The sequence below is a fragment of the Notolepis coatsorum genome (genome assembly GCF_963971535.1).
Source record: "Notolepis coatsorum genome assembly, chromosome: 3".
In the NCBI taxonomy this organism is placed as follows: Eukaryota; Metazoa; Chordata; class Actinopteri; order Aulopiformes; family Paralepididae; genus Notolepis; species Notolepis coatsorum.
In genome coordinates this window covers 51,816,099-51,826,741 of record NC_140167.1, presented here as the reverse complement: position 1 = coordinate 51,826,741, position 10,643 = coordinate 51,816,099, and the positions used below count along the sequence as shown (strand labels likewise).

The 10,643-nt window shown below is 46.2% G+C and overlaps 1 protein-coding gene across 3 annotated transcripts in view; it reads left to right on the top strand.

Moving 5' to 3' along the window:
- The first annotated feature begins 1,024 nt into the window (after positions 1-1,024).
- qkia (QKI, KH domain containing, RNA binding a) overlaps positions 1,025-10,643 on the top strand; it is a 165,761-nt gene continuing 156,142 nt past the window's right edge. For all 3 annotated transcript variants that reach the window (XM_084310862.1, XM_084310861.1, XM_084310860.1), the window contains exon 1: positions 1,025-1,399. In XM_084310862.1, coding sequence (XP_084166988.1) covers positions 1,255-1,399 — 145 coding nt within the window. In that variant the 5' untranslated portion in view covers positions 1,025-1,254. The remainder of the gene's footprint in view (positions 1,400-10,643) is intronic.

The window sequence follows — 10,643 nt, the reverse complement described above, 5'->3', positions numbered from 1 at the left end:
CAAGGATTATTGTTTAAAAAAACACCTGATTTGACCTAACTGGATAGTTCAACCTTGCCTTTCTCAACTATCTAAGGAACACGGGTTCATGAGTTTGGAAACTAGAACGCTCTATGTCTGTTGTATAGGCCCTTTCCTAGCCTGATATAGCGGCGACAAATTGAAACCAGAAGGTCATAGTGCAGCTGTTTGGGTATTCATGCACTCAGCCCAGGGACCACTTTTACAGAGACATGAGAGGGAGAGCGCCCAACGGACACATTGGACGAGGGCCAAGGTCAGGGCTCAGATTTAAAAAGGCCCCACTCAGTCGACAGCTGTTAAAATCAAAGCAGGCCAATATGGTTTATTTACATTAAGCTGGATGCAGGAGACCGGAGGTAGCTGGTCTGTGTGTGTGAGTTCCATTGATCATGGTGTTAATCTTCAGAGGATGTAATGGAAAGGTCTTCCCAAGGACAGGACGATGAAAATGCTTTATTGATTATTGGCATATTGATTCATCATTGGTCCAGGACAGATCACAAGATGTACAAGACAATAAAGACATGTGTAACAATAGGCACCTTGTGTGATATTGAATGCATAAGAGAAAAGCAATGTTCACGTATGTGGATCATCAATCGAAAGCTAACCATGACTTCCATGATGATCAGCATACATGTGTGACAAGGTCAGAGATCGTAGGCCTACGGAGACCTGTGTAGACTGCTACCTGGCATTTTATCACCTTTCAATCTGTAAAGGAAAGGGGGGATAGCCTATGTGTGACTGACTACTACCCCTCTATCTAAGCGTGCATTCCTGCACACTGCTGCACACAATTGGCCCTAATCTCTGTAGATCATTTAACCAATGGTAACTATTGGCGCTTCGCCGCCCACATGGTGCGGTACTATGCGCCTATTCGTGCTTTCATCAGTCCATTGAAAGCCCTTCTGGCCAATGGGCGTTGAGGAGGAGGGACCCTCTCGATGAATCCTGTCTCGCGCTAACAGTGAGAGTCTAACGTCCCCGAGCCACACGGTGTTAGAGAGCACGGCGTGCCACTTGGAAGGAGATAACGGTTTCTTTTTACCCTTTCCGCTCAAACAACAAGAACTAATCAAACCATATTTTTTGGTCCAGAGGGTCGTCTAACCACAGCGATCGAAACGTGGGGGGGAAACGAGGGATTTGATCCGCAAGTTTTTTTCTTTTCATAAAAGAGGATTCTGTTGGTGGCGGTTTGTTCTCAACACACTCGGCGCAAAGATGATGGTCGGGGAGATCGAAGTGAAGGAGCGACCGAGGCCGAGTCCCGACTATTTGATGCAGTTATTAAACGAAAAGAAGCTGATGACCAGCTTGCCGAATCTCTGCGGCATCTTCACACACCTTGAGAGGCTTCTCGACGAAGGTAAATGGCCGTCTGGAGCGGCAGGGGGGGTCGGGAGGGGAAGCGTGACCACAACGCGGTCCGGCGGCACGGGTTCGACGGGCTGCATGACACACACTATCACACACTACCCACCGAGCACAACCATAACTCACAACAACGAATCACTACTTCACGGAACGGGATAGCCTACAAAGTCATATCTTAAGACGTCGTATTAGTCAATAAGAGGGCGTGAACAATTTGAACAGTTTTCTAACCAAGTGGTCCAGACAGACAGGAGCTCAGGATTGTGTCTGCTGAGTTTGTTTGACTTTAGTGACGACGAACGAAAAACTTTTCACCCCCGCTCAACAACTAAAATAAATCTCAGTAACCTCACCAACGTCGCCGTGTTGTTGTTTATACGGTGTTTTAGTTAAGTTATGTAAATAAGTTAGGAGTTGTGGGCTGTATATTGTCACCAGAAGCTCCGGTTACGGCCTGATTGCACAAGTGGCAGCAGAGCAACTTAGCTTATTAGCTCCAGTGTAGCAGCGCTGTGGGCACGAGGAGGGAGGACCGCGAGCCTCCCCGCTGCTGCCCGCGTGCCGAGCACTGGTGACGGTTACATGAGGAACTCGAGCCTCGCTGTTCAAACTGTTCCATCCAAGAGGTTTATTCATCACATTATTACACCAGACGACGAGGAGAGCTGCTCGAGCCTCGCTTTTATAACTGAATAAATGTAACAAGCAGAGGCTTTAATTACGACGCGTGTTGTACATTCGTCTCGCTGTCGTGATATTTGTTTTATATTTGTTTCTCAATAGTCGTGGACATGTTTTTCAAACTAATATCACGACAGCAGCGAGACGAAGGTCGTCGTATGGCAGCACATCGGAATGTGCTCCGGTTGTTGCCCAAACAATGGAGCAGTGAGTTGTGGGTCGCACGTATATTTTGTGTACCGCTTTCTTTGCTTCGAGAGGGGACATGTGTTGACGTCAATATTTTGTTTTAAAAGTCTACATTTTCTCCTCCCTCGGTTTTGCTGCAGTCGTCGTCGTTTCGGTCTTCCACCACCGAGTACAATGCAATAAGAGGACAATCCCGCCTTTGTCAGTTCCACCGTAGTGGCTCGCGCTTGTTACCCAGTAATGCGCTCTCTCACGTGGCCATGTAGTAACCACTGCCGCGGCGACGCCTCGCTGTTGACACTAGTATCGATCACCCGAGCGGCTTTGGTGGAAGCTTTGAGTTGAGGTTCATGTCATTGAGTCGGGGACACTAGAGAGCGCCACATCCCCCCCCCAGCACACTGTCCCCACGGTGTGTATTGGACAGCAGACGCCTAGTCACTTTGATGAAAGCAATCATTCATGTTATTTTAATTTTTTTTTTTTATAAGTCTCGTCAACGTGACTGAAGTCTTGTAGGCTACATTTACATTTAGTCATTTAGCTGACGCTTTTATCCAAAGCGACTTACAAGTACGACAAGTCATTTTAATTACATTTTTTTAATATTATTTCAGATAATGGTTGAAGTGCGTCTACACACCATCTACTTGGTTTCAGTGGCATATTTGGTAGATTGGCCTGAAGTTGTTAAACCGGTCGGGAAAAGGACGTCTGCGTCCCTTGACAAAGGGTAAACAACACATTTATGAGGCAGAGGTGTAAACTACTGACGGCTCTGCGAGATGCGTTTATTTATTTTGCTTGGGAGTTTTGTAGACACTCATTAACACAACGAATGGAGCATGTTATGTGCTACTGCCAGAAGAAAATATCTGTATTTTATCCACTTTAGTCTGCTAGTGACATTGTTGTCAAATACAGTGCCAAGCAGTCTTGGCCCACAAAGCAGCATGTTTTCTATTGAAGCATTCCTAAAATGATTGCGCCACCTGAAAACGTGCCTCAGCTATTTTGACTTTGCTCTTGGAGGGGCGGGGAGGGTTGAAGTCATGTTTTTATTGGGGGCGGTGAGACAGGAAACCGGGGTGTTGTCTTTTCTCCCCCTCCAGTGCCTCTCTTCCTGATTCCCGACCATGAACCCCACAACTCTCCCGTGAACAATGAGGGAGAGTGCGGACCCTGCTCCCTTTGCGGGCCTCTCTTACCCCAACGCCTCTCTGCTACGGCCTGCACACACTAACCCAACGTACACCAGGCATGCTGCTAACGGCTTACTAACAGTTGTGTGGATGATGTTTTGGAGGGTAATCTTTTCTTTTGCACTCGGGCACATGCACACCTCTGGAAGAGATGTACTGGTAGTCGCACTAACGAAAAAAAGTCTTGTGGCAAGTAAGAATGGCAGAGATAGAGCTGTGTTTCTTTTGGGTCGGACGCGGAGGGGTGACAGAGCGGTGATTGGACCCTAGATACTCCTGCTTTCTCTCTTTCTGCCTCTCACCCCTCCTCCAAGGCCACACGTCCCTTCAGTTTACTGGGAGTTACCACAGCACCAGTCCAAACTTTACTCCTCCGCCAAATGTTGCGTGTGCGTGTGAGAACAGCCCAGTGCAGAGGAGTCCCGTCTGGTTGGCCTCTCCCTGGACTGGGCCGGGGTTCCGATGTGGTATTTAGGCTGCTTTCCTCCTTGTAGTCCCCCACCCCTGTCACACCCTCATGTAAACCTTAACCTACTCCACCCAGGGTGAACTGTGTTAAAAGAACAGTAACATCAACTTGTTGCTGAAAACCACTGCTGTAGCTTCACACTTCTGTAGTAATTAGCATTTAGTCTTTTAATACATCATGCTACTTTAAGAAGAGTGTTATTATTGGGCTGTACTGACTTGTTGCATTAGATTGTTGTAATTGTACAGCGGTGCCATATACTTCCAATTCAGCCTGAACATGGTTTGGTTATGTTAATTATCCAAAGCCGCCCCAGATTTTCGCCGGTGGTTCAGTCAAAGGTAACGCTTGAAAGTGCTTTCATTCCAGCAGGAAATCTTTCAGACAGGAGACCCCCCCCCCCCCCTCGGGTGTGACCCAACAATCAAGCAGTTCTTCCTTCAGTACAGACGTCAGCACGGAGAGGCCTTCTCCTCCGGCTGTTCTTTTTCCCCTCGCCGGTGCGCCTTGAGAGGGCGACAAGGACGAAGGAGCCAATGCTTGAAAGCGAGACGGAACAAGTCATTCGCCACTGGACAAATAATTGAAGGTAGCTAAAGGGAGAGCGAGAAAGAAATTGTAGGGCACTCTTTAGCTGTCAAGGAGATTTGGCAGCTGTGTCTCCTCAGGGGAGAACATTTCACCCAGTTGTTGATGAAAATAGATTGGGACGTAAATTGCAGATGCCTGTCGCTTCCTGCCTTGATTGGAATACATAACGTGTCCTTCCATTGTCTGACTTAAAAGAGTACCTGTTAAAAACAACGGTGAGATGGTTCGAAGGGGATTTTTTTAAAACAAATTTTCCCAAGTTGTCTCCATCAAGATGCCTTCTGACAGCTGCACACACACACATATGACACGCATTCCCCCGACCACCCCCCTCTTTCTGTCTGCGTGTGTGTCTGCGCAGCTGTTTCCATGGCGAAAGAAAGCCGACACTCCGGGCATTACCCCCTGTGACCCCCGTGTGTGTAACAACTGCTCCCAGTCTCCCCCGCTTTATGGGTTTGTGTGTGGAGGTCCCTATATTGCATAGAGCCAGTCGAGCCAGTCAAGGTCACACTGGTACAGTTGACAGCCCTTTCAGAAATCCCCTTGCGTTGCAGTTGTTCGTCTCTCTGAGGTGACACCACGGAGGAGTTTTTATTTTTTTTATTTACCCCTCCCCTCCTTGATGATCCTCGCTTCACATACCAGCCAACAAGCTGCGTCAAATTGCTATATTTTCTCTTGGCAGGAGGAGACGGCCCATATAACATCAAGCGACAAGTTTGTAGAGCGAAGTACGGGCGCTGTTGTAAGTTAGTGGAGCGGACGAGAGAGTCAGAGTCACCTTTTTGACTGCGTGTGTCCTCTGGCTGTCGCTCCTCTGAGCGGTCCCATTGATCTGAGACCATTTACCCCTGATGTCTCCTTTTTCCTTACAGGCTTCCAATTTGAGCCTTGTTTTTGTGTAGGCTAATAGATTTAATAGTCCGTTGTTGCAGAGCGTGTCCTCCTCTATAGAGGGAGTCTGCTTCATGGCACAGGTTCCCGACTACACCCCCCCTCCCTCCAGCCTAGAGTTTCATGTCTGCCTGCTTGTCTCTTCTGCTGTGATTTAATAGGACGCTCCCCGGTGTGTTTTGGAGGGAGGGGCTGTCAGCTGACTAATGCAGCCTGTGTGTGTGTGTCTGAGACTAGTCCCAGGAGACTACAGCTTAGATTAGAGCTTTGATAAATACCAGTAGGGTAGTATTATGCTTGCTTCCCTGTCTGTGTTTGGTCATTCCCCTCTTAACTCTTTCTTTCGTGGTTTCTGGCTGGAGCGGCACTTGATTTCCCGCTGTAGACTGACCCTTAGCCATCCTTGGCGCAGGGATAGACTGCACTAACCTCCGACATGCAATCAATTTGCCGGCTAACAAGATTGAGTGCCGCTCGCAAAGTAAGACACAGCCAAGGGCCAGGAGGGAGCCCAGATAGGGAGACTGACTGAGGGGGAGAGAGGGATGGAGCGGAGGAGAGGTTAAGGCGGGATTGTTGTGTGAGCTCAAACCTGTTATATGGCCCTGCATGTATGCCCCCCCCCCCCCTCTCCCAAGCCACCACTTAATAAGCTGGAATTTAATTAACAAGAACCACTCTGTGAGCAGCTTTACTGAGCCGCCACCACCAGTCGTAAAGCTGAGTTGCAGGCTTATTGTGTGTCTTTCTGTGTGTAGCGCTCTCGCTGCTCTCCTCTCTCCCCTCTCCCTGCCTCTCTAGTGATAAATTAGCTGGTGGCTGGACTCTGACAGGGTGAGGTTAGGGTGCATAAGGGGAAGTGGTGGGGCCCTGGTCTGTCTTCCATCCCACCTATCTACCTAGCTACCTGCCTGGATGTCTCCTCCTTCTAGTAGGAGGCTCTCTATCTGACAGCCCCTCCGTGTTGCCTGTGTGTGTGCCCCAGCCACCACCAGTCCTGGCCCCAGCCAGCTTCCCCTGGCCCAGAGCCCAGCCCTGGTCCCTCTGGTGCCCGATAAAGTCATCCAGCGACAGCCTGCAGCTCTTATCTCAGGCCTCAATCCCATGAGTGGGGCCGCCTTATCGCTGCAGCCTCTGCCTGTCCTCCTGTCTTCCTGCCCTGGCTGTCTGGATGACTATTGCTAAAAAGAAGCGATCCTATCCATTATTGCTGTTTGTGTTGCTTGACACATTGCTACCGTCTTCATCTCCTTTATTCCCAGAGTCACTTAACACAGCTATTCTGACTAGTAAACAGTGAATGCGTTGAGCAGATGTACAGTGCTTAATAATGAGTTATATGCAGGCCCACTGCATGTTTCCTGTAAAAGAGAGCGAGTCATTGTTTTGTTATTTGTTACCTTGGCCACCATGACACAGCTCTGTGTTAGGGCTGTCCAATTGGCCAAAAAATTATGTTAGATTATTCCTTCCTTTAAAAAAAACGAATGGGTTTGAACTATTCAAATATCTATTATGGCGTGTTATGTCCACAAGAGGGCTAACCAATGCAATGACACATAGTACAGCTGTTCAACGGAATGCAGTTGGCATCGAACCAGAGTGTAAGTAGCAGCAAAGTGCACAGACTTATATAAATAAATGTAAGTACATAGTGTACATTACATGCGTAAAGTGCACAGATCAGATGCACAGCATGGATATACACATACACAGGCACGTATATAGATCTAAATGGATGAATACACAATATTTGCTGTATGGTGATGTATACTATACTGTCCCCTTTCCCTGTCGGCGCTATATACACGTTTTGACAAATTGGTGCCGGTCTTAGTTAGAGGCGGGGTCTACGTTCATTGTTATTTCGGTTAGCACTGGTTTCGCTTTGTTTTTCTTTTTGTCATAATCTGCAATTATAAGTCTGAGCAAAAAACTAAGCGGACGTGAGACCTGTCTGTTATCTCTCCGTCTCTCCCGAGCTGGTCGAGCCTGATGTGCAACTTTGTACTGGTGCCCCCACTGACACCAGGCCATGCTCATTTGGGTGCATATTTTTTAGATTGTTGTCCCGTTGCTATGGTGGAACACCTGTAGCTTAAATAGCCTGTGAACAACTTTGTCTCAAGGTTCCAATATGTTGCAGTCTACTGACTAAACCCAGACTGTGCTTTTTAGATTCTGGGGAGTGCACACTGGTCTCTTGCCACACGCAGTTGTTGAGTTATCAGCTTGTTTCAGCTCAAGGGATAGACAGACAAACCTTTACAGTAGAAATCCACGATAAAACACATACATGCTCTTACTCGTTCTTCCCCCCCTACCGGACCCCCCTTGAATACATCCATTATTCCGTTTGATACCAAGGATTAATAGTTCATATAATGTTTTATCCTCTCCACCACCCCTAACCAGATTTCTATGCTGGCTTCATTAATACCTAGAATTCGTGCGGTAGATATCTCCAGGTAAATCACATCAAGATATGTAAGAATCCATACCCATATCTATATCCAATCCATACATTTGATTTTCAAGTTCGCTGCGAAACGAACATGGCATTATGGTTCCTGTAGCGCACTGACCTATGCGAGAAATTTTTTTCTTTCACATTTTAAATATATATATAAAATGTATATATTTTCATTATTTAAAATGAATATAGAATATTGGTTAACAGCTCTAGTGTGTGTCTTGACTGGTAGTGTGAGAGAGGAAGAGGGATAGGCTGCTGTGTTGAAATAATTATGTCACAACAGCTTTTCTGCACTGTAAGGTTAGTTGTATGTGTTCAGTTATTTAGGCTACTTCTTGTTCCCGTGGCCACAGCGCCTCCCTGTTGTTTTTCTCACAGGCTACACTTTTCCCCTCCAGTGTGTGTGTGTCACACAAAAAAACATCTCCAGGAAGTAACGCCCGTTTTGGACAGGAAAGGACTCCGTAGCAACAAGCCAACAGTTTATTTTTCCTCCACACAGACTTGAGAGAGAAAGGAGGAGAACGTTGAGCCTCTCTCTGCTAGGGATGGGTACCGAATTCTGTACTTTTAATTAAAGGTACCGACCGAAACACGTCGTTACTACAGAGTATCGATTCACGTGAGATCCAACGGTCCCTACTTTCGGTTATGAGAAGGAAAAGAAAAAAGTCAGATGACGTCACACGTTTTGTTTACTGCAAAACTAAACCGCACGATATTAATGTCAACGGCACAATTACCGCATTACCGCAGTATCGCTGTTACATCACGGCCACCGCAGAGTAGGCTGAATACCGCATCACCGCTGTTTTTTATAATAATAATAATGAAGTACCCTCCTCTCGTTGGGCTTTCGGCTCTGCAGATATACCCTACTCCTATATCGAGGTTCCAAGCGACCCTATTGGGTACCAGAAAAGTCACGTGAAACATTGCAGACCACTGATTGGTCAGAAGAGAGACGCGTCACACGTTGGGAGCGTCCTGCAGTTTTTTACATCCTGAATGTCAGCCATTGATCAGAGCTCATCACAATACGGCTAATAACGTTAGCTTTAGCTCCCCGCCGGAGTGGACTACCATCGCTCATCAGGAGTACTAAACGAGACATAATGATTTTACTGTCTGCAACGAATGTTATAATAAAAGCCCTTCGTTCTATACACTTGTCTGATTGAAAACTTTATTAACAGACCGCAGAATGGGACTACTCAGCACGCTCTGAGCAAAGAAAGGAACTGAGATGGTCCGGTAAATACGCTGATGTTATTGAACGTATAACTATATAATGGTAATGCCACAAAACGAATGCCTTTATTATAAAGTAGTAACTTTATAGTAATAATAATAAGAAAGGGTCGGGGGGTAACCACCCCTGCCCGCGACACCGAGTGAACGGCGCACGAATCCGTGTTTCACTTTCAATAACTAATGCGTGCTTGCCGAATCCCAAACAATATTCATGCTGCAAAGTCATCCTCTAAAGATCGACATTTAGACTAGAGGCAGGCTATATGCTATAAAAAGTAGACTACTACTACTAAAAAAAAAATGCATTCAAAAATATTTTTATTTTTTTTGTGTGTGCGCGGTAATAACCGCGGGCGGTAGGAAATATTTTGCAAATCCGTGCGGTAAGGAAAACATCAATACCGCGGCAGCTCTAGGCACAATACATGTTTTCAAACTCTCTTTGGGTGTTTGCAATTCGTGGGGAGCAGGGTTCGAAATTAACGGGGGCTTGGGGCATAATGCCCTTGAAAATGGATAAAATGCCCTCGAAAATCAGTTAAGGGGGGCACTTAATGCCCCCGACAGTTTACTAATTATATATATATATTTATCCGGTAATGGAGCGTCTGTGTATCGTATACGGTTCAGATGACGCGCAAATAAAAAAAATCATTTGGCGGAGCCGGTGTTCTGCACTGGCTGCAGCAGCAGCAGCAGCCAGGTGCTAGTCAGTTTGTGTAAAAATGGCACGCACAATATAAATCAATCTTCATTACGACTTTAAAAACATAGCCATTAACATTACATAGGCCTACACACATCTTGCCATAGCGTTAGCAGTTTGTACAATGTTTGTAGCTGTTAGCTAGCTAGCCCTTCACAACAACAGCTAACACCGTAGCTACTAGCTACTGTAGCAGAGGAGGAAATGGGAGTCTGAGAGGCGGGGTGTTTAAAGACAATGATAGGCGTTTATTCAACATCCAAGAAGGCTAACATACAACTGTGTTTTACTAACTCCAACCGGGACTATTGCCGCTTTCGCGCTGCTTGTTGACGTTATGAACTGCTCCTAACGTGACCGGAGCTGAAGGTGGCGGTGCCACACGCTAAAATGTCCGTGGGGGCGCCAACCCATAGATAGTTCCAACTCACCGAATTACGTAATCCACCACAGTTGCACTCAATATTTAAATAATGTTAGTCTAAATATATGTAGACAGAAACATAATAATTTCAAGCAGAAAACGAATCTTTCCATTAAGAACTGACAAGCAGGGAATTTAAACATGGTTGACTGTTTTTGTGTGTTTATATTAATTAAAGAAAGGAAAGTCTAGTGCTGGCTGAGCATATTGTTTGTTTGCACTAAATTAATACTTTGACAAATGTAGCCTATATTTTTCAGTCAGTTCGGTCTTTGCGTGCCAAACATTATTTAAGGCTGTAAACACTGTAAACCTTTTATTTTATTTTTAATAAATGAGAAACATGT